The following is a 26,322-nucleotide window of genomic DNA, read 5'->3' on the forward strand; positions in this document are numbered from 1 at the left end:
CTGCTTGGCTCTCAAGAATTCTCCATAAGGGATCAATGTTTTTAGGGTCATGGGGTGATTGATGGCTCTTGGCATGGAGTGTAGAGTTGGGGCTGGTATTTTTTCTATAAAGAGTGGGAATAAGCTCTTTGTCTATTACTTGGAATTTGATGTCTAAGAATACCAACTCCAATGGGCTAACAGTAGTAGTCAGCCTTAAATTCACATTGTTATTGTTCAAAATATCAATATATCTAGGGAGTTTTTCTTCAGTATCATCCCAAATTATAAATAAATCTATATAGCGGACCCAGACCACTTTATGCTGAGTATATGCTTCCAAGTCTTCTCTCGATGCCATATTTTGTTCTTACCACCCCATATACAAGTTTGCATATGTGGGAGCCATGCATGAGTCCATCTTTGTCCCCTGTATTTACCTATACAAGATGTTATCTTGTATAACATGATTGTGCTCAACGCAAAATTCTAACATGTTAAGTAGCATGTCATTATGCTGTAGATATCTATTGAACCTAGATTCCAAAAAGTAGCGTCGGCCCGGAGACCATACTGATGGTGGATGAACGTATATAGTGAGACTACATTAAGAGACACAAAGAGAAAATTTGGTTCCCAATTTATATTGCTGAGTTTAGAAAGCAAGTCTGATGTATCCCGAATATATGAATTAAAGTTGGTAACAAAGGGTTGAAAATAAAAATTTAAAAATGTGGACATATTCTGCAAAAGATAGTTAATAGAGGTGACTATTAGGCCTACCTTGAGGCAACAGTATGCTTTTATGGATGTTCAGATTCAAATATATGAGAGAAGTTACTGGATGAGCATTTATGAGGAAAAAGTGTTCATCATCATTGATGAGTTCTTTGTCAAGCCATTCTTTCAATAGAACAAAAAATAAGTCTTTTGTTTCTAGAAGAGGAGTTTCATCTATTACTTGATAACATACAGCATCACTCAATTGTCTGTTAGCTTCATTGGCATACATACTTCTGTCCATGATTAACACTGCTCCTCCTTTATCTCCAGGCCGGATTGAAATTTTATCCTCTTCTCGCAAATTGTTAAGAGCTTTGTTCTGCAGAAAGGAGAGAGTGTTTGTGCTGGTGCAATGAAGGATGGTACATTTCGAAGATCTTTCAAAACCAATTCTTCAAACACCTCTAATTGGCTGTTTGCAATGTTTGGACAATAAATAGATTCAGCCTTAAACTTGGCACGAGTACTCATGTCTGTATGTATGCCAAATCTATCTAAGAGAGTGATATTGTCCATAAAATCCTGTGTAGTGGACACATTATCGGGATCTTCTTGCAGGGTAGTTAAGCATGCAAAGATTTCCAAATCTTCTACCGAGAGAGCTGACATTTCTCTATCATCTTGAGGGAGCCAGCGTCTACCTTCATCAACCTTAGTGGCATAAAATGTAGTCAACTTAAATTTCTGTATAAACTTAAATACATCTATTCTGGTTGAAGTGAAGTTGAAGGCATAAGTAGGGAAAAATGAAAGCCCCAATTTAAGAACTGATTCTTCAATGGGTTCAAGGGACCTCAAGGATAAGATGAACATTTAAAATTTGAAGTCTTTCTTTCTCGCCCCCCATCTTTTGTCCTCTCCCAAAGCGTGTTATTCTGCTGGTCGTACTGCCAGCTCCTTGATCAACATCTTCGTCTCGTTTTTTCTTTCCTACTTTTCCTTCTATTCCTCTTCCACGTGTCGTAAATGTTCGTCGTCCTCTCATGTCCATTTTGTTATCCAAGTGGAGCAACTTGAATTTGTCCCAAAAATTCATACTCTTCAATTGACTTCAGGATCAGATATTTCCACTTCTGAACTGCTGGGATCTTCTGAAGGTCCACTGGTTGGTTCAAAGATGGTTTCTGAGTTGTTCAGCCTATCATGGATCGGTCCATCGAAACGTTTGGCAAAGGTATACATGCACCCTTGCTCATAATAAAACCTGTCTCTTTTGAATTTGAGTTGTTTTCATAATCTTATCTCACCTTCAAATCTCTCTAGGTTATCTTCCAACCTATTCATACGCTTCTTACATTCATCTCCTTCTTCAGAAGTGAAAAGTTGGACTTCCATAGTCTCTATATCCTTTAAAGGTTTGACTCGATCCAATTTTGCATATTTAATCAAACTATCCATCATTTTGTATGAACATGTATTAGTATCTTGCGTCCATCCTTCGATGAGTAAAGGATCCATGTCTTCATATGGTGGTATAGTCAGAATTTCCAAGCCCCTCGGAATTCTCTGCACATCCAAGTAGGTCTGCAGTGTCATCGCCTCCCACCATTTGGATATTTCTTTCTTTTTAATTCTCTCCAGTTTATCCATCTTTTGTTTAAATGTTAAACTGGCTGGAAGACTGTCGTCTCCTTTTTCACTTGTAGATGCAGTGTCTTTATACTAGTTTGTAATGCGAATACTCAAGTACCAGTTTAAGGGATAATTAAATCACTCCCTGGTCCACAATCAAAACATCTAAGTGTGGATTCCATAAACAAAAATGCTACCCCACTGTGCGCATATCCAGTGAAGGTATATAGAAATGACAAATGTTTGTGCATATAACGTGGGCGCTGTACCGTGACGCAAAAAATTGAGAATTCAGATTAAGAAAATGAAAGCCTACATAGGCCTGCATCTAGCACGGGAGGCGGCTGCTCAATTAACAATTGAAAACACAACAAATAGCCATAAATGTAGCGCTCTGCCACATTACACAGCTGGTGCATCAGTGCAAGGTAGGCCCAACCTTGAAATTGTACTTTCACTCGATCTCCAAAGCGTGACAAGTACTCCTCCACACTATACTGGAATTCAAAAAATGCCTGGGCACTCGTAGAGAGGTGCTAGGTATCATTTATTTTGTGCTTAGTAAACAACAAACCATAAAAGACTGGCAGTAAAATGCACAATCAGGACGGACCAGGTAAAATTAAAAACACACACCCACATGGGTGAAAAACGCCACACGTTCCGTCCATTACAAGGACTTCATCAGGCTGTGATAAAACGTTTATGGCGGTTTCCTTATCATGCAAAACTCTATGGCAGTCACGTGATTTGGGGATGATGGGAGTGACAAATTGTGTGTTTATATTTGAGGAAGTGGCAATGTATAACTGTTTTATAACAGCCTGATGAAGTCCTTGTAATGGACGGAACGCGTGGTGTTTTTCACCCATGTGGGTGAGTGTTTTTAACTTTACCTGGTCCGTTCTGATTGTGCATGATACTGCCAATCATTTATGGTTTGTTCACTATGCACTAAATAAATTATACCTAGCACCTCCCTACGAGCACCCAGGCATTTTTTGAATTCCAGTATAATGTGGAGGAGTATTTGCCTTATCACACTTTGGAGATCGTCGGCGTGCTAAAAGAGGTCAGCGAATGTGCCTTCCTAGACACCCACCAGACTTGGCTGCCATCCTGTCACACCCTGATGTTCTTCTCCTAGTCTCTGAATGTTATGGTGTCCTCTATGCTCCTGCGTCCAACTCCACCCACATGCTCTCCTTCCCTACGCATTCCTCTGTGACCCCTCCGATGTCTCTCACTCCTACTACTTTCCTCCACTCTTAGATGTTAAAGGCCCATCCTCTACACTACTACTCCACCCAATCTTCTACTCAATACCAGTTCTCATCCACCGTTGGTCCCCTGGCCTGCCATCACCCCCTTCTCCTCCTCCTCCTCCTCCTTTGACTTCACCTGAAGAACCAACAATTGATTGTTTCCAGGTGCCCTACTTATTCCTCCTACTTCTCCTATTGGATTACTGACCCTGAACAATCTGTTCCTGTCTTCCCCACCTGGGAAGTCTTTTAAATACTGGAAGTTGTAAATAACAGGTTAAGCCCTGCCCCTTTTCACTTAATGGGTGTTGTGTGCTGCAACAATGGCAGCCTGCAGTGTAGCGTGCCCAGTCCATGTTAGGGAGTAGCGTTGCAGCATTCTCCAAACTAAGTTGAAGTTCTCTGTGCGAATCCTGCTCCATGTCAAGCCTGATGCTATATGCTTTGCGTGGCTGCTCGGCTACAGTGTGCACCAGTGTTGGGAATCAGGGAATGGCATGTCAGGCGGCAGTGAAAGCTCGCAGTTTCTTCACCTGCTGGCTCTCTCCTTGCTGATTTGGGGCCATATGCGATTGTAGGCAGATAGTGTGGGTCACTGATGGGCTGAATTTTGTCTCCAGCCTTCTGCTGGATTTGTTTTGGTTCTAGGAAGGAAAGACAAGTTGCCCAGCATCCTTCGGAGGAGGCATGTGGTGATGCAAGTTGGCTCTAGGGAGGTGACAGGAACTGGGGTCCTTCAAACTGCCACGTCCCCCTCAGGGTAGGACTGTCTCAGTCTTCTACCCTCTCTCGCCCCAGGCTGAGAGGTGTCCTCATCCCTTGTGAAACAGTGAAATTGCTGACCTTGTCACTATATATAATGCCACAGAAATCAATTTGACACAACCAAACAGCATACTATATTAATTGTTGGATAAAACCACTGCAAACATGACTGGACTAAGTGCTGCATTTCAGGCATTCCGGGCTAAGTGTATCCTTTCATATGCAAAGTTGCTCAGTGCAAAAGGACTCCTGCAGAATGGAACACTATGGAGTTCCTGCTTCATGAGCACAGGAAAGAGCAGGTTGTGTCCTTACATTATACAAGCAAAGGCACAAGGGAAAGCACGAAGACAACATTTTTTCACTTCTGAAAGGTGTTCACAATATCTAACCAATTATATGAGAACCTGCAAATCTGAGGGCAATAATTGAAATTGTGGGAGTACTTGGGCATTTGGTGGCAAGACCTGTCAATGTTGTTGTGATGAATTGACTTCTGCCCTGCAAGAGTACAGTAATGAGTAGCGGGCTAAAGGACCTACTCATCCCTCACACTTCTATAAACCAAGCATGTTCACAATCATAAAGGTAAAACAGGCAGTTAAGAGATATACCTCCTTTGCCTTTTGTGAGAGTTAATGTGAAACAGTAGCAAACCAAATGGCAAAGTACAACATTCTAAAATAAAGGAATGTCCAATGGAGGGTGGATACAAATATATACTTTAAACGCACCATATGCAAAAATAATTAGATAGAAAACACAAAAACCCACCCCTGAGGAAAGAACACAGAATAAGCAGAGATAGCAAGATACAGCACTCCGAGTTTCGAATCAGGGGTGGAAGGCAAGTAAAAACCACAATGTTCTTTAAAGGATATGTTCTTGTGAGCAAAAAGGAATTAAAGGGGACCTAACCAGTCTCTAGGTCCCAAAAGTAGGTGGACCAAGGTGGCAGTTAGCAGTTAATTGAGTCTTTCTGCAGTTCTTGATGGTTCGACTGTGTCAAACCAATTTTTTTGGTGCTGTTAGGGCGGTTCGACTCGTCAAGTGCAGCGATTGTGTTGGTCTAGATGGGGAGCAGTGTGAAGCAGGGGTCGAACAGGAGTTTGCTGCGGTTTGATTGCGATGCTGGAAGAAGAGCAGATGGTGAGGTCTACCTGGGTCGGTTTGGCAGCCGATTGGACTGCAAAGATGCTGGTGATGTGATTGATGATCAGCACTACGTGATCGATTTGATGAAGCACTCAATGGACTGAAAATCGTGATGGCCACCGGGGTTGGTTCAACAGTCGATGTGACAGCAAACATGGAAACTGCATGCACAGTTCGGTTCAAGCATCTCGATGTGGCGTCCAATGATCCACCAGGGTCGGTTCAACTAGAGATGAAGACCGCCAGTGAAGACACTGGCATGGTGAGCGATGGTTCAAAGGTGGCAAATGCAACAAAGAGCTTGAAGTTCAAGCCTTGGAAACAACGCACTCAGCTAGCACAGTGCAGTGGTGAACAGGTTTGGACGTGCAGATCAGTGGTTAAAAGAGCAGGTGACTGCCAATGGCAGCTCCAGAGGATCCTGATGGGTTAATCTGATCAACCATGCCTGAATCAAGTTTTGCGGTGGTTCAACGGTGGTACATACAGGAATCCTGGGTGTCTTGACTCTCAGGTGCTGCGAGTCCCTCTCAGGGACAAGTGTAATCTTTGTTCTCGGGCCTCCTTCCATGAGTCCTTCACTATGATGAGGGTTGGGCAGCAGTATGACTGACAGAGATGCAGATCTTGTTCCAGCAGCAGGTACCACTTCAATATACCCTGTTGATGGGTAGGTAACAGAGCTCGCCTCTGCCTTGGACACCTAGTCTTCACCTCACTGGTGGAGGGATTTGGAAAGTCAACTCTCCCAATAGAGATCAAATAAAATTATTCCTTAGGTGTTTGTTCCAAAGCAAATCTAAGAAGGAGTGGGGTACCCCCTCTTTTGAGAGCCAAACTTTACCGGTGATTGGACAAAAGCAAGCCTGCTTTAAGGTCCCAATCCTTGTTGTTGAAGCAAGGGAACTCTGCCTTCTGACGTCACCCCCAAAAGTGTTTTGTGCAAGATGGACAGGAAGGAAAGATGGAGGCAGAGAGAAAAAGATGGTGCCACCTTCTGTCATGAGAGGATGAAGGCAACTAATATGGCAAGGGACTTGTACAAAAGATCACACAGTGAATAGCTTTGAGTCAAACAACATGCACTCGGGAACCAAGGAAACACAGGATGTGCAAGTAGAGCATGATAAGATGTGGGGTAAGCACTAAGAAGCGCCTTATTATTACAAAGAAATTTGGCAAGCTCCTTACACACAACGGCTGGGACCAGTCACAAACAGGAACACTGTATCAATGGCCAGCGCTGGACTGAAGCAAACTGAGGCTTTTAAAGCTGGCTAACAAGCACACGCCTCAGGTGTGCTGCTTGCTGCACATGCCAGCCACAGGTGCTGCTTATCCTCCACCCAACCTTGTCCTAAAAGGGTGGAGATGAAGCAGTGGGCCAGGCATTCTGGGAAGCATAGTCTTTTGTTTAGAGCAGCATACTGGCTGCCAAAAACCTGGAATGGATTTGGAAGGGTAGTAACATGGAAAATAAGGATTTAGCGCTCCCAATTCACGACAGCACTGTCGCATGAGGTTCGGAAGGAAAGTCTAGTAGGGAATAAACCTCAACTCAGGCACCCAAGGGGTAGGAGCAAGGGAGCAAATCGTGACATTGTCCTCCATCTGGTCTGGGCTCTACTGAAGAATCCTGTTCCCTTCCTTTCTCAATAGAATCAAAAACCCATTTGGTATACAGCACCCTGGTGTGAGACTACTCCTTTTGTCAATGGGGTTGATTTTTGATGCCTGTTCCCAGGACAGCTTCCTGTGGAGTTCTCCAGGGAGGGTGCTACCTGCCCTCACAAAGGTACAAAGAGAGGCAACCACCCAGGGCTACAGTCTTGCAAGGAGCAGCAAAGGCAGTCTGGCTGGGATAACCATTATGCTTTCACAGCTGAGCTGGGCTCAGAGGGCTGACACGTGTGATACCAATTTGATGTGGCTGTTAATAATTATGAGAAATACCATCTACCATACCTTAAGTATGGCTTATATTTAAGTTTTAACATGCCACCAGGACAATAGACTCCTAATTATGTACTTTTGGAACAGAGGTGCATATTTATTTATTTATTTTGTCATTTATATAGCGCACAAAGCCCATAGGCATCTAGGCGCTTAAATGCAACCACTGTATTGCAGAGACTTGTCTGTCACTGAATCTGTCAAATGGGCACCTGGGACCTCTGAACCTGCTCTGTGCCACTGGAGAGCAGGTCATAGGTGTACTCTATGCTTTTGGCATGGAGCTCATGAAAGGGGAATCTGACTAGATTTCCTTCTGGAGATGGAATTACCTATATCATTGTATTATTTTTTTTTTAATCAGACCCAGGGCTTCTACACCCTTGCCAGATGGCAATCTGTCACATGTACTCATTTTTTATCTGTGATTAAATAGCACTTAGCACAATTAGATTTAAAAAGTGCTATGAGGAACAGATAGACAACAGGAGTTTTAATAAAAGTGTTAACTCTGATCTTTACTGTGAGTCGTGTCTTGGGCAAGATACAGCCACGTTTTCTATAACCCCCTATATGTTTATTTCATTTAAGGTGCTGCAGAGGAGCCCACTCAAGAGATTAGATTGTTGCAACAGTACATTCTTTACATTGCTGCTGCTCTTAAAAAGACTGATTGGTTACAAGAATCATCTATTGCAACTTTTTTTAGATAATGGAGAAGAAAAACCTGCAGTTTCCTTTAAATCAAAGGGTGAACACTGCTGCCCTCGAGCCCTATGATGAACGAAGGCTTGTGTCTTAATTTCTTTACTTTTTTAAATTTGTTTATATTGCGCCAAAGCCCGCAGGCATCAGGGCGTGCACAAAAAGACACGGACAACAGAATGAGAGATGGGACATTATCGCAGTGGGTTAGTTACTTATCTAAAAAGTAATGTGTTTAGTTTTTTCTAAAAGTCAGGTGGTTTGGATCTAGTCTCAAAGAGTGGGGGAGCCCATTCCATAATTGTGCTGCTTTTGCGGCAAACGAGCGTCCAAGCCCGTTCGCTCTTTTGGCGCCTTTGTGTCCAATCAGACCTTGAGCTTCAGATCTCAAGGATCAACTCGGCTTGTAGAGGGTTATTTGTTCCTTCAAGTAGGCGGGGGCTACTCCGTAGATGCAATGGTGTATAATGGTCATAGATTTAAAGGCAATACGATCCTTTAAGGCTAACCAGTGGAGGGACTTTCTGTCGGCTGAGATATGCACCCTTCTTGTTTTCTGTTTGATGGTTCTCACTGCGTTGTTTTGTATGGTCTGACATTGCGCGATGCAGCCCTTGTTAGCTCCTGCGAGCAGGGCATTGCCATAGTCCAGTCTGGAGAGGACAGTGGCCCTGGCGATAGTAGCACAGTTTGTTTTACTCAGGAGAGGTCTAATGCGTTTGAGCAGCCTCTGATAGTACTGACAGTTTTTCTTTAAATAGGCCATGTGTGCTTCGGCCCCAAGGGACGCCTCCAGATACACACCTAATGTTTTAACCTTGCCTGAGACCAGAATGTCTGAATCTCTAATGCTGAAGGATGTGTAATCCAAATTAAGCTGAAACCTAGCCTGAGGGGAGCCAAGAATCATAAGCTCGGTCTTGCTTCCATTCAGGCAAAGCCAGTTTGCCTTCATCCAAGCTTCTATGATGTTATAGATGTTGGCAATGTTGATATTATCTGTGTTCTGGCAGCCACTCAGTTTGATCACCAGTTGGGTGTGATCAGCGTAGTTGGTAAAATACACCCCAAAGTTGGTAAGGAGGGTGCAGAGACACTGAAGGTATAAGTTGAACAGAAGGGGGGACAGACTAGCCCATTGTGGTACTCCACAATTGATGGATATGGGCAGTGAAGATTGACCACCCCAGAGAATTTTAGAACTCCGTTCTGCGAGGAAGGAGGTCACCCAGTCTATAGCTTCCTGCAAGCAACTACCTGATTGTTCTAAGGCCTCTTGAAGTTTTTGATGATCTAGCAAATCAAAGGCCGCAGACAAATCCAAAAGTACTAGCATGGCAGTTTTTCCTCTGTCCATGATGTTAAGCATGCTAGTTTGAAGGTCTAGCAGAGCAGTTTCAGTACTATGCGATCCTCTGAAGCCTGATTGCTTTTTATGGAGAAGATTGTGTTCATCCACAAACGCTTGGAGTTGCCTAGTTGCTGCCTTGTCTAAAATTTTCAATAGAAAAATTGCAGTTCGTTTTCGGGCGAAGGTTGGTCGGTTCTTGCTGGTCTAGTAAACGTTTTTTGAGCAAGGGAGTAACTGTAACCGTTTTAATAGCTGCTCGGACCTTGTTGTCTCTGAAAGAAGCATTGACCATTATGAGGGTGCAAAAATGTCTATATTTTCCAAGATTAGTTTAGGAGTCATGATGTTTTCTGAGCATGCTGTTTGTTGTATAGAGGAGAGAAGAATATTCATATCCTCTGCCTGTAGGGTGCGGATCTGAACATATGAGGGTGGATTGAGCTTGGGGGGAACCGTGACAGGAACATATAGCCTCACGTGCCTTTTGGATTTTATTGCAGAAGGCAAGCTGAACCTTCTCACAGTCTTCCTGTGTGGGTTGAAATGGGGGTGACAGGGCTAAAGATTTTTGGACTGATTTCAATAGCTGAAATAGTTTGCCCGTGGAATTGGTGGCTGCAGAGATGTGTTTGTTAAAGAAATTCATTTTTGCCTCAGCAGTCTTTCCTTTGTATTGTTTCTCCAATTCCTTCCACTTTACTGTGTTGACCTCTGAGGGTATTATTAACCATTTTCTTTCCATTTTCCTCTTTTCTCTTTTTAAATTGTTAGTTTCCGCATTGAACCATTTGTGGTGGTTTAAATTGGATCTGACCTGTTTATATTTCATGGGAGCATGTAGGTCAATTAGTTCTTGGACTTGATTGTTGAAAATGGTCACAATCTCATCACATGAAACCTCCTTGGCGGTGGCGACAATGATGTTACCTATGCATTATGCTAGAATATGGGAGATGATGTTTTTAAAATTTCTACTATGTACTTTTTTAGGTACTTTTTCCCTTTCGCTGGCATTGTTTTTAGATGTCATTACAAACTCCACTTTGTAGTGGCCGGACCATATGCATAGCTATATCCAGGTTGCAGGAGATTACCCGGTCTAGTTGGTTCCCCCTAGAGGTTGAGGGTTAGTTGTTAATCACTGAAAAACCTATGGTATTCAGATCTTTTTCAAGAGCCAACACATCCTTATCTTTGATATTACCTCTCCATCTATTCAGGTCACCTAATAACAAGGTCCCTGCGTTTGTCCCTTTCAGGTTGTTTAGCATTTGTACAAGTTTGTCATTAAAATCTGATTTCAATGATTTGCATCCAATTGTCCCATCTCAAGTCTTTAATGCAGTAAAAGCTGTAAATCAGTGCTAGATTTCATGGTTGATGATGGTAACATTATGGTTTTGTTGTGTAACCTTGGTTTTTAAAGAAACTGAATCCATTACGGGTAGCAGAGCACATTTTGGAGGGCGCAACAGACCACCAAAAAGACCATATTACTGAAGAAACAGCCAAAATTGAGAACGTGCGATGATACTTCAGCAATGGAGGATTGTCAATGGAGCAACATTAACCAAAACAAAGGCAGCCAAAAAATCTATCTGGTCCAACATATGGGTTTGCCCATGAAAGAAATACGACCCTTTCTTCTCACACACCCTGCAGAGAAGTCTCCATAATGTGTGTATGGCAGACATCAGATTAAAGGTGTACAGGGAATCTTACCGCTGTAAAGGATGATGCAGTTGGGTAATATCAATTTTCTATGTTGGGGCACATATAATGGACAGTTTAGGAATAGGATCATTCTATGTACAGAAATCGAACTGAGTGGAAACATCCTTACATCTCTTGGTGGATCTTCCTTAAAGATAAGTTAAACAGTATGCACTGCTATTTTGGATGAGGAAAAATGCACCATCAAGACAGGTTTTTAAAATGATGTTAAAACAGTAAGGACTACACAACCAGCAATTTTGCCAGCAAACCTCACTTTTCATGACAATTAAAATGCAGTCATTCAAGACAGAACAAACACTAACGAAATGAGTTAGCACATTTTTTTGCTTTTCAGCAGAAACAACCATCAATGTTCTTTTCTCGCTTGACACTGTTGTTAAAAGTTCTAAAAATATCTTCAAAATAGTCTTCGAAACTAAATATCAAACAATTGAGACACAGCTCTTTCAGTTATTGTCATGTTAGATGGCATGTCTTCGCAGATGAAATGACTCTACCTTAAAGTGCTGTCCATATCCGAATGAGTGGCGGTAACCTTGAAAATAAAGGTGTCGGGCAACAAGGAAAATCTGTCTCCTTCGCACAGCCACTGCCATTTATTTCTCTCCAGCGGCAACAACTGGCCTTTATCAGAAGCCTGATAAAAACAGGGATTCACATGCACCTAGAGAAATAGAAAGCAACAAATAAGTATTTTTCCACAGAATGCACAGTGCTTTGAGAACCTTACGAGGGCACAATTTACGTAAATATTAAGCACCAATGTAATATTGCTACATAATGACATTGCAATGTTAGCAATTCCATTGGCAAAACGTGCCCGTAGCAGGCCTCATCCACATTTAAAAACGTCACCTGCCTCTCAGTAAAAGCAGTGGTCGAAGTGGGCGGGAGCGGTGCTCCTCTACTTTTAATTCAGTTTTACCGTTCCTATACTTTTATTTTAAAAAGAAACCCTTCCGGAACGGTTTCGTTTTAAAGTAAAAGTGTAGGAAGAAGTTAAAACTTACACTTTCAGTGCACTGCACAGGACGTTTCCTTAAAGAGCAGGCACATGTGTTTTGGGGTTTTTATTGTGCATGGGAGGGGGCGCAGCGATGAGGTCTGTCGGGAGTGGTGCAGGTCAGTAGGGAACATAGTTCCACTACTTCTTTTTGTACACTACGATCACTGAGTAAAATATCCCCCACCCACTCCTCTTCGCCATCTTAACCTCACTACTTTCCTGGGCTAGAAGGCCCTCCCTGAGCGTGCTTTCGTTTTGGGTCTTCTATCTGAGTCTGCCAATCCCGGTTTGTGCCTCATCCACGCCCTGCCTCCAGGAGGGGCAGAGTCTCCTGTCCCTGTGCTCTGCTACGACTTCTGGCACTCTCTCTCCCGTGTCTCCTCATGACTCTGTCCCATTGTCCACCCTGTCTTTTCACGCCTGTGTGTGTGTGGCCTATGTAATAGTGGCATCAATGAAAACTGAAGACAATGTTTCTGCTTTTTGTTGGTAACCGATCAGACGATGAAATTTGTATGTGCTCATAGCCATGTCTGAATGCCCACACAGCAACACCTATTATGACTTTTCTCAATCTTTCTCCCCATCACACCCTCCTAACGCTCAACATCTTACTACCTCCTTCATCTACCCATCATGTTTATCCTATGAACTGCAAGCTTTGTACTTTTTTCACCAATATGACACCAGAACACAGAATAGCCATTGCTAAGATTAAACTGTCAATTGGCAAAACAAACTGATAACAGTAAAAGTCAAATGGCGTTATACTTAACAGACTAGTGCATATGAACTTCCAGAGTATAGTCACGCCAGACATACCTCATACTCAGTAAAGAGTTTTAAAAAAAAAAACTTTAACGGATGGCAGACAGGCAGTACATACATTACAAAGCACATTAACATTACATAACGGGGGCGTGGCTTGATGGCTACGTGAGAGGACGTTCCTTGGAGGAGCTCCCGATGATCCGATCCTGATCCTGGGAAAAAAGTGATGGTTTTTGGCGGACTTTCGAGCCCACCGTGCATCTAAAGGCGTATGAAAGTTGGGGGCATACGATGCATGCCCTCCCCAACAGCGAGACTGCATATTCAGGGAACTAGACCCCGAAGAAGGTGGCGGTCGCGCAAAGGAAGGGGAGCACCCAAGATGGACGCCTGTGGACAAAGGGCCATAAAAGGTGCGACGAGCTGAGGAAGACAAGGTTGGTCGGAAAGTGGGCGAGCCCAACCAGATAGACGGGTCGCATGCGCCTCGGGCTGAAAGCAAGAACATAAGGGCGAGCCCCCACTGCAGAGGATACAGCTGGGCGCGTGGGCCCAATCGACGCAACAGGATGTCTTCCAAGGTGCTGCGACCCCGGATCAAGCAGCCTACGATGGAGACCTATGCTAGGTCGCCCTCAGGCGCGGAAGGGGGCAAGAGCAAAGAAACCCCTGCGGCGGCGACGGACCCACCGGGTACCATTCAGGAGGTGCTGGCAGCAATTGCTGACCTGAAGGTGGCCTTGGAGACGAAGCTGGGCCTCGCCATGAAAGAGTTGCAAGAGGGCCTAAACCTCAAGATAGGAGCGGCCCGAGAAGAAGTGAACCTGTTGCGCCAGGATGTGCGAACGATCGCGGAGCGCACTGGGGAACTGGAGAAGGAGTTGGCCCCGACCGTGGAGGCGTGCAATACACACGCCAAGGAACTTCATGCCTTCGTGCAGCGAGTGGACAATTTGGAGGACAGTGCAGAGCAGGCGGAGGGGCACGCCAGGCGCAATAACATTCGCATAGTGGTTGTACCGGAGGGAATGGAAGGATCGAACCCCACGGGTTTCGTTGAAACCATGCTTTTGCAGGAGATTACAGGCGGAGAGCTGACCCAGGGGTTCGCGGTCGAAAGGGCGCACAGGGCCCTGACCAGGAGACCGGCCCCAGGAGCCCCCCTGCGGCCGTTGATTGCAAAGATCTTGAACTATCGTGACCGCGAGAAGATTCTCAAATTTTTCCGGAAAGGGGGCACGATAGAAAGGGGGTCAGCAAATATAACAGTGTATCCGGATTACACGCTGCTTGTACAACGGAGTCGAATGAACTTTGGAACGGTGAAGAGGAGGCTCAGAGAGGCAGGCCACCGCTACATGTTGCTTTACCCCGCTAGGTTAAAGGTGATTCATTAGAACAGATCCCTCTTCTTTGAGACGCCGAGCGACGCGATTGAATGGCTGGATATGCAAGGTCGACCACAGGAATCGGATGCCCAGACAGAAGCGGATGGAGATAAGTAGCACGCTGCAGAGGCACCCGTGAGGCCATAGCTATGACATTGGGACTAGAATATAGTTTGATATTGTGCTTGTGTGGGGGAAGTCACGGCATCTGCCGGCGGGTCCCGTAGAATTCACTTCTCCTAAATAGATGACTGGGAGCTCCTGGGGAGCAACCTCTGCACCCGATAGTAGTACACTTAGTTAGGTCACTGTTAGATTGGTGACACCCCGCGGGGTCCTTGTTCTTGGTCACGAGACGGGTCCAGACGTGGGTAGGCCTGGTATCCAGGGATGGAGCTGGGCTATTGTTGGGGGTCGGTGGGGAGGGGGGGGCGGGGAGTTGTGTGCAGTGGTGTGAGGTTGGGGAAGGGGGAGGGGGGCACGGTTCGTTAACAGAAGGGAAGGAGCCAGGAAACGACTCTACATGGGGAACATTATGGGGAGGGATGGGACGGAGATAGACCGACTAGATGGCATCGGGTAATCTCAGAATTGTGACCTGGAATGTACGGGGCCTCAACAGCTACCTTAAACACAACAAAGTGATGATGTATTTAAAGAGGATGCGCGTAGACATAGCCCTGCTGCAAGAGACCCACCTCACTAGGGAAAGGCTGGAGGTGGTCGGGAGGAAATGGAAGGGCACCGTTGTGGGGGCGGCGTACTCAGCGTATGCCAGAGGGGTTGTCACTTGGGTGGCGCCCCACGTGCCGTTTCAAGTGCTTGATTCTACGGTGGACCCGGAGGGTAGAATGGTGGTGGTAACGGGTCTCTTGGAAAACAGAGAAATACACATCATAAATTTGTACGCCCCGAATAACGATACAGCGGCTTACTTTAGGACCCTCTACGGTAAACTTGGCCCCCTGGCGGGGGGTACGGTAGTGTGGGGGGGTGACTTTAACTGTACCGTAGACCCCAGTATGGATTGGTCCAAGGACAGGGCAGGAAAAACGGCACCGGCGGCTAAAGCGCTGAGTACCCTACTGAAAGACCTAGGCCTAGAGGATGCGTGAAGAAGGCTGCATCCCACGGATAGACAGTACTCACACTACACAGCGCCACATGATTTGTACACAAGGTTAGACTACATGTTTGTAACAGCCGGGATAGTGAGAGAAATAGAAGGAGCAGAATACAAAGCCCGAGTGCTGTCTGACCACTCGCCCTTGGTGGTAGACTGGAGACACCAGCCCCCACGCCCGCAGATCCCTACATGGAGACTTAGGACCGAGGCTCTGCAGGATGAGGGGTTTCGGGAGGGCCTGAGGGACGCCATTGAAGAATATTTTGATACAAACACAGGAAGCGTAAGCTCTGTGGGCACACTGTGGGAAGCGTTTAAGGTGGTGGTGCGTGGGGTAGCTATTTCCCAAGTTAAGGGGCTACAGGGGGGGGTCGAGAGGGAGCTCCGGGAGGCGGAAAGGGAGCTAGAGGAGCTCACGCGTTGCGTGAGCACCGCTCATGATAACAGAACCAAAGTAGAGGAGCTACAGTTGTCCTGCAGTGCACTCTGGGATAGACTGTGCAGACTCAGCTACAGGAAATATACGGAGAGGATACACGCAGGGGGCGATAAGCCGGGCAGATTACTGGCTTGGCTGTACAAGAGTGAGACCCCCCGCTCGGTGATTAGTGAGATTCAGGGCGAAGGAGGTAGCATATGCAACACCCAGAAAGAGGTAAATGAGGAATTCCTTAAGTTTTACAGACACTTGTATGAGGACACGGGGGAGGATATGGGCCAAGACATACTAGACACATTGGGGGACATTGAGCTGCCCACCTTAGATGATCTAGAACCTTCTGAGTTGGACGCACCCGTCACCTCGGATGAGCTGGAGGTAGTGATTCGGAACTTGCCCACTTGCAAGGCGCCGGGTTCGGATGGGCTGCCCAGCGAGTTCTACAAAACATACCAGCAAGAGTTGCTCCAGCCACTGCTTGCCACTTTCAACGAGGCCTATGAGAAGGGAGAACTCCCGTTGTCCCTCCGTGAGGCTGTAATCATCCCACTCCTGAAACCAGGCAAGCCGGCTGTGGAGCGCGGGTCTTACAGACCGTTGTCCATGCTCAACCAGGACAGCAAAATACTCACGGCGGTGCTGGCTAATAGACTGAAGAGGGTGATTAAGAAACTGATACACCCAGATCAGACGGGATATGTTCCGGGCAGGAACATCACCGATAACCACCGGAGGCTACACCATGTCATAGACCAAACTGAGGAGGACACGGGCGAGCTGGCTATAGTGTCGTTAGACGCGGTCAAGGCCTTCGACTCGGTATGATGGCCCTGGCTGAAAGCGGTACTGAAGGGGTATGGAGTGGGACCCGGATACCTCAGATGGGTACAGTTATTTTACAGCACCCCGATGGCGAGGGTCAAGACAGGGTCCATGGTCTCAGATTCTTGGCAACTGGGCAGGGGGACCAGACAGGGATGTCCCTGGTCACCTATGCTATATATACTGGCATTGGAGCCGCTGGCAATATGACTGCATCAACAATATGGGGAGATGGGCATAAACACGGCCAGTGGAGAGCATCTGATATCATCATATGCGGATGATATGCTCCTTTATTTACGCTACCCAGAAGAAAACCTACAGTACGTCCTAGAGGTGATAGAACGGCACGCCATCCTCTCCGGTATATCGGTGAACCCTGGAAAGTCCAGCCTGTTCCCTTTGGGTAGATATAGGAATGTCCCGGTGCAGAGGCTGCCTGTTTTGCCAATACCATGGCAGCCCGTAACATTTAGGTATTTGGGAATAAACATTTACCACAAGATCGAGACAGAACACAAGCACAACACGGAAAAGGCGATAGAGGGGATTAAGAACAGTATGGTATTTTGGTCCAGACTGCCCCTGACCATGATGGGGAGGGCGGCCTTGCTCAAGATGGTGGTCCTGCCTAGACTCTTGCAACTTTTTATAAACGTCCCGTTTCTGATACCCAGGAGCCTATTCGTGAAACTTCACAGCGTGTGTAGGGGTTTTGTGTGGGGCAGCTCTAGGAATAGGATGGCTCTGTGGAAGCTCCAGAACCCGTGCGACAGGGGGGGGATAGGCCTGCCTAACTTCGAACTCTATTACCTGGCGGGGCAGCTGCAGTACGTGGCCAGGTGGCTCTCGACTGAAGATTCGGCGGAAGCCAGGCTCCTGCGCGAAGATACAGCCCCATACTTTCTGATGGAAGTGGTGTGGTTGGGCAGAGATAAACTGGTGGGCAAGGGGCGGTTACTGAGGTTGGGCTGGGAGATCTGGCATAGGACATGGAAGATTGGGGGGGACTCGGAACCATACTCCCAGCAGGCCCCTTTGGCGGCTCTGTGTGTGAGCGACTCTCAACTACTTGAATCGGTCTGCAGATACTGGGAACAGGTAGGCCTAGCCACCCTCGGGGACATATGGCAGGAAGGGGAGGCGGTGGACTTTCAGCGGCTGCAGGAAGAGACGGGAGTACATGGTGGCCAATATATAACCTAAACTAGGCTGGTGAAAAAGACTAGAGAAAGATGGCCGGAGCCAGTGCTCGCGGAGGATCCTCCCTCCCAGATGCCTCCCTGGAAACCATGTATGATGTATCGGAGGGCGGGCACCAAATATCGAGGATATATGAGCTCCTGCGAGCAAGGGCAGGGAAGGAGTTGCTCCAATTGAGACAAGATTGGGAGGAGGAGGTGGGAGGACCCATGACGGATGGGCAGTGGGAACGGGCCCAGAGGCACCATAAAAAGGTGTCCCGTAACGCGAGATTCCAACAGCTTCAATTGTATGTTACCCACAGGGCTTATTTAACCCCCGGGAAGATTGCAAAGTTTGGGGGATCAGCTATACAGCAATGCCCCAGGTGTGGGGAGGTGAACGCGGGACTGCTACACATGTTTTGGGCTTGCCCGGAGGTGCATAGATTTTGGAACGAGGTCAAGACGAAACTGGCTGGCGGGGGGGGGGGGGGGTGCTGGATGTGGAATCGGCCTGGTCATGCTTGCTTGGACTATTCCCTAGACCCCGGCATTTGAAACACATAAGCAAGATGAAGGACCTGGCCTATGTCTTGGCCAAACGTAGGATCGCCATGGGCTGGAAGGCGGCCCACAGACCTAGGGTGGAGTTATGGTGGACAGACCTCTTGAGGTGGGCGGAAGCTGAATCCGAAGTCTGGTTTGAAGCGGTCACCAGGGGGGGGGCGAAGAAGAAGTAGGGCCCTTGCTGGCCTGGCGGCAATTGGTGGCCTCGTTGGCAAACCCTCACCAGGGTGACAACGAAAAAGAGGACCCAGTTGATGGCTGTCTAGGTAGTGTGCCACCCAATGATGTTCCCGTAAACGATATGTGAGAACCGGCTCTAGTTTAAAGGGGGAGGGGAGAGTTGGGGAGTTTGAAAATGTGTTGAAATTTGATGCTTTCTATGTTTTGAAACAGTTGTAGTGTGTTTGTTTGACCTTAAAAAATAAAATAAAAATATATTGCAAAAAAAAAAAACATTACATAACGCATTGACAACGGTACAGTAGATCAGTTAAGCTTCCCAACATTATTAGTTGCGTAGTTTTTATTTCGGACAACAGAGAGTCATAGCTTGTGGTCTTCATGCTTTATCTATCGACAGTTTCTCCATGTGAGCTTGGAATGGGGCCCATATGTCTTTGGGCCTGGCCGTTGCCGTGACGGTGTGTTTGAAGTTCATCTCATTCTCGATGATTATCGCCATTTCGTGATACCAATGACTAAGTGTTGGCGCTTCTCTGGCCTTCCATTTTTGCAATATGCATTTCTTGGCAATGACACAGCCGAGGTTGAATAGTCTGGAGAATTTGATGTTTGTTTTGCCTATGTCACCCAACAGGTATTTTAAAGGGAACAACGTTGGGGGTATCCCCACCATTTCGTGAAGTGCTGAGGTAATGTGCTGCCAGAATTCTGCTATGTGGGGGCAGTTCCAAAACATAGGTATAGTGTCTGCATCAACTGATTTGCATTTCGTGCATACTTGTAGTTGTGACGGATTACATTTTGATATGCGTTTGGGTGTAGTGCAGTCGTTAAGTACTTTGTATTATATAAGTCTCAGTCGGGCGTTTAGTGATACTTCTTTGGTCAAGTTGCAAATCTTCGCCCACTTGTATTCATCTATTGTTTTCCCTGTGTCTTCCTCCCATTGTTCTTTTAGGGTATTTGGTTGTGGCATACCCTGTTGGATCATGGAGTATAGTTTCGATAGGAGGTTGTGCTTATTGTTAGGCTGCACTAACAGTTCCGGGTAGACATTGGATGTAGGTTCAATTGGGAATGACTGCCATTTCCTGCGCACCCCTGCTCGCATGCGATGTACTGTAGCGTCTTGGCAGGGCTTTTCCAAACTTGTTTATAAATTCGGGCAACGTGACAAACCTCCCCTCGGGGAAGATGTCTCCTAGTTTCATTTCATGATTCGGGTCCCAAGAGTTCCAGATGTCAGGATCCATTGTGGCGGGAGACCGGGATTACTCCAGAGTGTGATATGTTTGGTGTAAGGGTCTGTGATGTTTAGTTTGATCTGTATACGCCGCCATGCCTCCAGTGTGGCGTGCAGTGGGCCAAAGGGGCACGGGTCTAGTTTATGTTCGCCTACAAGAGTGGTCTGAATTTCGTTCGGTGCTGAAGACTGTTTCTCCAAGTTTATGTGTGGGTTTCTGTTATCCGGGCCATACCATATACCTGCGTATTGTACTTGGGCTGCAAGGTAGTATAGCTCGTTATCGGGAGCCGCCAGACCCCCCATGTCGTATGGTTTAGTGAGGGAACTCCACTTTGCCCGTACATTTCTTCCTCCCCACACAAATCCCGTCGAGAGTTTTCTAAGAACATCAAAAAATTGTCTACCTGCCGATATTGGGATCGTAGTTGTAGGATGTATTGACCCCACTCCGCTATGCTATGCGGCATCACCCTGCCAGTTATGGAGAAAGAAACGGCAACAATGGCGGCAAAACTCTTGTGCGCGCCAAAAATCTACAAATACCTACAAAAACCACGTGCTTCAGTACACAAAAAGAGGGATGCACAACCTGCCACCCATGGTGCATGTGCAGTGGAATAGAGCACACACCGCAGAAAATGTGCCAGTGGGCTCCATGACCAGCAAACAGAGTGCAGAGAGAGAAGCAGCACTTTGCAAGTGAAACCCCAAAATGTGCCTACAAATGACATTTGCTTTGTTGCTAAAAACTCCAAAAGGCCTATAACACAACACTTCTCAACATTCAAAATCTTGCCTAGTGCTAAAATTCATGTATCTAATGAAGCATTGTGAACATACAAAGTCCTAATGTGAAGAGCAAAACATTCATCAGACAAATTGGATTGTCTGTAAACTGACAGCCTCGGGCAAAATCTGGGTTCAGTACCCTGGGCTACCTGAATGACAGCTGTCAGATGAGTTATTGATGAAACTTTAAAGTGATCCAAAACTAAAAAGTCTGCTGGATTAGCAAACATAAAAAGGATTTCTGCTAAAAGGAATACAGTGTGTTTTGATTCGCCAGATGTAAAGCCAAGAAAGTAATGCATTTATGTTTGATGCAACAAGTTTGGGTTTTGCTGGATTTCAGAAGTTAATTAGCCTGGCTGAGCTGCAAGAACTGCAAAAGCAAGTTTCTCCCAGAGGGAGGGATATCCCTTCAGCTGAAACTCACGTGGAGGTTATAATTGCGGGTTAGCCCATACTTTTGTCTATAGAAAGAGAAGGAACAATGACAGACCTTCAGCCCAGGAAGCAGAGGTGTGAAGGTGGTCGTAAATGGCTCTTGGAAGGAACTTCCCCAAGGTGGGGGGGTGTTCCTGGACTGCAGGGAGAGACCAAGGGGCGGACCATCTGTTGCTAAACACGAACAAAGAACAATACTTAAAGACTCATAACTTGTCATCCAAAAGGGTGAAAAATATACCAAGGACTTGTGACTCTAAATTTTGGCTGCACATTTTAAGAGGAGGCAGAACCGTGTAACATGTTCTGGACAGGAATGGCAATATATGTGGTTTCATGCGAAATGTATTAATGTTAAAATTGTGAAAATTTACACGCACATCCCGATGTTAAACACACACATTTGTGGAAATTTGCATAACGTTTGGAAATAGTGTTCATAGCAAAAAGGACAACATTCTGTATAAAGTTGAAACAAGACCCCAAAGCTGCGGGATTTTGAGCAACAGATGCTACATATAATATGGCATCTTTGTGTGTGATATGTATAAAGGTGGCTAATGTAGAAATGTGTATTTAGTATAAAATCTGATTTTGAGACCAGTGCCGAAAGGGAGGTCTCTGAGGATTGTAAAGCAAACCATAAAATGTGACATCATCCATCCTTGATCCAATCACCCAAATGCAAAGCGGAGATGAAGTTTTGATCCTATCCCAGCTCACAGGGGCAAGCTTAGCTAAGCTGGCCCATACACCCACATTGTGATGTAATTTTAAAGCATAAATAGAGACAACTGACAACACATAGGGACATACAAATCCACTCACTTTCCCGATTCCGGCGAAGCACTCTGATCCAGCATTCTACATCCAGCTTTAATATCCTTCCAGATCCAGATGCCAAGACTTTTGCTAGCAATAGAGAACCATTGATTTCCAGCAAGGCCCAAATACTCAAACTTATTTTCCCCACCCAGTGGAGCGCTGTGGAGGGATAAGAAGGCCTTGTGAACCAGTATCCTGAAATTCTCTGGCTTGCCACAGGAACTCGCTATTCAGCTGATTAAAATACCCACAGACTAGGAGGGCAGATCCTGTGCAAATCCGGCGACCAGCCTAGCTGATCCAGTACCGGGCCTGATGTGCTGTCCGTCCTAGACCAGATCCAATCCAATGACCAGAACTGACGGTCCCATTTAATTACAAAGGACTGTAAGTATTAATAGGTAGAACAGTGACCCATAGTATACTTGCATTGTCTTACTCCAACCTCAAACCCATCCCCTCTTTCATTCAGAACCAGTATTGTTAGAACTATATTTGCGCTGACTCTTTTCTCAACTGAAGGCGGGTTACGCTGATCACGTGACTGTAAGATCCCTCTGTGGTATTCGCCTTTTCACAGTCATCATCTAGTGTAATCAAACCTGTTTGTCATTTTCAAACGTGCATTTCTGTTTTCCATTCTCGTGCCTATTTCGCAAAAACGCCTCTTACTAAAACCTCTATAACTCCCTGTGATTCTCCCGTTATCGCGAATATCGCGCAGGGAAAAGTTTGCAGCGATTTAAAAATTTAAAGGTTTTACACGTGTGAAATAGCTTTAAATTGTTTCTTACTTGGACTTTGAGATTTCAAATGCTTTCTTTGGACTAAATCATTGTTTGTAACTGTGTGCAACTGTTCAAAGTGGCTCCCATAGGAATTTACAACAATTTAAGTATCTTTGACCACATTTGGTGTTTTTGCATGGTCAATTCTAAAGACATTTTAAAAGCCATTCTGACAGCTGAAAAGTAAATTCTGTTTTTCTCTTGTGTTTGAAGGGGAAAGGTGGGGCTGATATTCTGTTTGATTTGTGCTATTCCTGAATACCTGCTCTCTCCTCACATCTATTTAATTGCCTATTTGGGGGTTGAGGGGTGTTGCAGGGGGAACCTCTAACCATAGTGACAATTGTCCAAACCAACACAAAAGTATTCTTTTCTGTGTTGCATATGTTTTTGGTGCTCATTACTTGATTCCTAGTGTATTAAAAGATATTATTCTGTATTCTGTCACCCCTTTGGTGATTGTTGTTTACCTATTAAAATATACTGTGACTAAATCTTCAAATACACAAATAAATATTTACCTTTGCAAACCAGCCTGATTCCTGGTTCAGTGTGACCGGGGGGGGGGGGGGGGTCTCAAGAGAAGGGTGTGATATGAGTGTTATATCGTTCAGAATACTGAACTTATAGATAAAAATCAATAAGGGTTTCAGTTGCGCACTGCATGCTGGGCGAGACTTGGGTGTGTGCCAGATTGAAATCACTTACATAGTGAAGTATAACAGGAGTTTAGGCACCACTATCATCTTTAAAATAGCTATTCGCCCTATCAGTGACAATGGAAACTTGCCCCATAGATTATGTTTATTCTTGAGCCTACCCAGGTAATCAGAGTGATTTTTTTCATATAATGATTGGTGAGTTCTTGTAACCACGACCCCCAGGTATTTCACTGACTCTTCGGCCCACTTCATCCCATGCATTTGGGAAGGTTTTGTTGGGGCGGTCAGGGGGAACGGTTCTGATTTCTGGGTATTAATCTTGTATCCAGAGTGTTTAGTAAAGGTGCCTACCTCAGAGAGTGTGAGGCCTATGTTTCCTTCAGGGTGTTACAGGTATATTAGAGTGTCGTCTGCGTATAATGATACAATCTGCATGGCTTCTAGTATGTATATTCCCCTATGTCCGTGATGTTGTCGTATCCTGCTGGCAAAGGATTCTACTGTTAGAGCAAAGAGCAGCAGAGAGAATGGGCATCCCTGGCGGGTGCCTCTGGCCAATTTCATTGCCGATGAGGTTCCCGTTGGTTCTGGCCATGGCCTTGGGGTTTTATATAGTAGTTTGACGTATTTGCAGAAGCCTCCGCCCAACCCCATGCATTTTAGGACACTGAATAGGAAATTCCACGACACAGAATAAAATGCCTTTTCGGCATCCAGCACCATTGCTGCTGCTGGGATGTCTGGGTTGATCTGAGCCATTGTGCCGAATAGTCTCCTTAAATTCAGTGCCGTGGATCTACCCGGGATAAAATCCCGACTGGTCTGCATGCACCAGTGTGGTCATGTGGGGTAGTAGGCTATTTTCCAGCCTTTTAGCGTAGATCTTCACATCAGAATTTATTAGGGAGTGCGGGCGGTATGAAGACATTTCGTTTGGGGGCCTACCTGGCTTGGCAAGAACCGTTATTATCGCTTCATTGAGCGAGGGGGGTAGTGCACTATTCACGCAGGCCTGCTCCCATACCCTAGTTTAAGACTAAGGAAATCTGTATATTTCTTATATAGTTCAATGCCTATGTCATCAGAGCCGGGGGCTTTGTTGGAGGCTAGCAAGGTTATCGCATCAGCAATCTCCTCTTCAGTGAATGGGCTTCCCAGTTTCTCGCTGGATCCAGCGTCCAGTGTCGGGAGGTTGGTGTGTGCTAAATATTCTGATACCGCCTCTGTTGACACATCGTTGGTATTATCATATAGTGTCTGATAGTATTGTCTGAATAGGTCATTGATTTCTTCGGGGTTCACTGTGGTGGTGGTAATTCCTCCGATGTGATGTGCTTCGCGTTCCCCCTGGTTAAGCCCGCCAGTAGCCTTCCGGGGCGGTCGCCCTCCCAGTATCTCCTGGCCTGCACTGTGCGCGTCATGTGTTGGGTCTCGCGATCGGCCAGCTCCCAGAACTTCTGTCTATTGCCTTTGATTAGACCCAGCAGTGCTTTATCGTGTGTCTCTCCATACTGATTTTCTAAGCCCCAGACCTCTTGTTCTGTGCTATCTAGTTCCCCTCTGATCACTTTTAAGTAGCCTGATGTTGACGCGACCATTACCCCTCGGAACCACACTTTGAATGTTTCCCAGATTGTTGTATATTAAGCAACTGTGCCCTCATTTTCAGTGAAAAACGATTCTATGTTGATTCTAAGTGTTTTCGCCAGGGAGTCATCTAGCAATGCAGGCGGGGCCATCCTCCAAGTGTATGGTGGTCTGGGGGAATGCTGCATTCGCATTTCGGTCAGACCATGTCCTCGGGAGAATCTTTGTCTCCTGTACATAGCCGCCCCATTGTGCTGAGAGGAGCCATAGGTCTATCCTGGAATGTGCGTCGTGCACAGAGGAATAGTAGGTAAACTCTGAGGAGGTAGGGTGTTGTGTGCGCCATAGGTCACGCATTGGCAAATTGATACATAATCTTTTGGATAGCCAAAGAAGCTTTAGTACTGGATTTTTGTCTCGTGCTGGATCTATCCAATGCGAGGTCTAGTGTTGTGTTGAAATCCCCCCCCCCACTCAATTGAAATGTCTGGGTTTTTGCCCTATAAGGCTAGCTACGTTAATATAGAATGTCAGGTCATCCGTGTTGGGGCCATAGGTGTTTACGAGGGTTATTGGTGTGTTGTTGATTGTACCGGAGCCCACCACGTATCTGCCCTCTAGACCTATATGCGCCGAGCCGGCCTTAAAGTTAACATTTTTATGTATCATTATTGTCATCCCTCTCACCTGTGACGAGTAGTTTGTATATTATCTGTTGTTCCCCCATTTTGGCAGCATGTATTTATGTACGGAGTCCGGTGCGTGGGTTTCCTGCAGCATTATAATGTTTGGGGTGTGTCTGTCCAGATATGCACAAATCTTTCTGCGTTTAATCGGGTTGGTAAGACCTCTCACATTCCAAGTGATCATCTTAAAATGCGTTGCCATGTCAATTGTCGTGGTTCATATGTTGGTATACAGTTCACAGTGCCCATCCTGGGTCGATAAGTAGAAGATTCCCCTTACCCGTCACCTGCCATTGATTATACGGTTTTCTCCCTTAACTTTACTGGGTAAAATGAAGCCCAGTCTGCTTGAACTTTAATGTACAACTTCCCCTTAGCCCATCTACTCACCCAACCCCCACCCTCACCATCTACCCCAACATGATGATGTCTCGCATAACAACTTTTGTATTCACCTTCGGGGGCTATGTCGGGAGCCTGTAGCTTGCCGCTACGCTCACGCGCCAAGTGCTGAGGTTGTCGATCCATGTTGCTGTCTATGTATCCACGA

General features: G+C 45.9%; 1 protein-coding gene across 2 annotated transcripts in view; it reads right to left on the reverse strand.

Moving 5' to 3' along the window:
• APLF (aprataxin and PNKP like factor) overlaps window positions 1–26,322 on the reverse strand; it is a 960,891-nt gene that overhangs the window by 521,781 nt on the left and 412,788 nt on the right. For both annotated transcript variants that reach the window (XM_069608357.1, XM_069608358.1), the window contains exon 3: window positions 11,763–11,929. In XM_069608357.1, coding sequence (XP_069464458.1) covers window positions 11,763–11,929 — 167 coding nt within the window. The remainder of the gene's footprint in view (window positions 1–11,762; window positions 11,930–26,322) is intronic.

This window comes from Ambystoma mexicanum, chromosome 4q, assembly GCF_040938575.1.
Source record: "Ambystoma mexicanum isolate Mex_15411 chromosome 4q, UKY_AmexF1_1, whole genome shotgun sequence".
In the NCBI taxonomy this organism is placed as follows: domain Eukaryota; kingdom Metazoa; phylum Chordata; class Amphibia; order Caudata; family Ambystomatidae; genus Ambystoma; species Ambystoma mexicanum.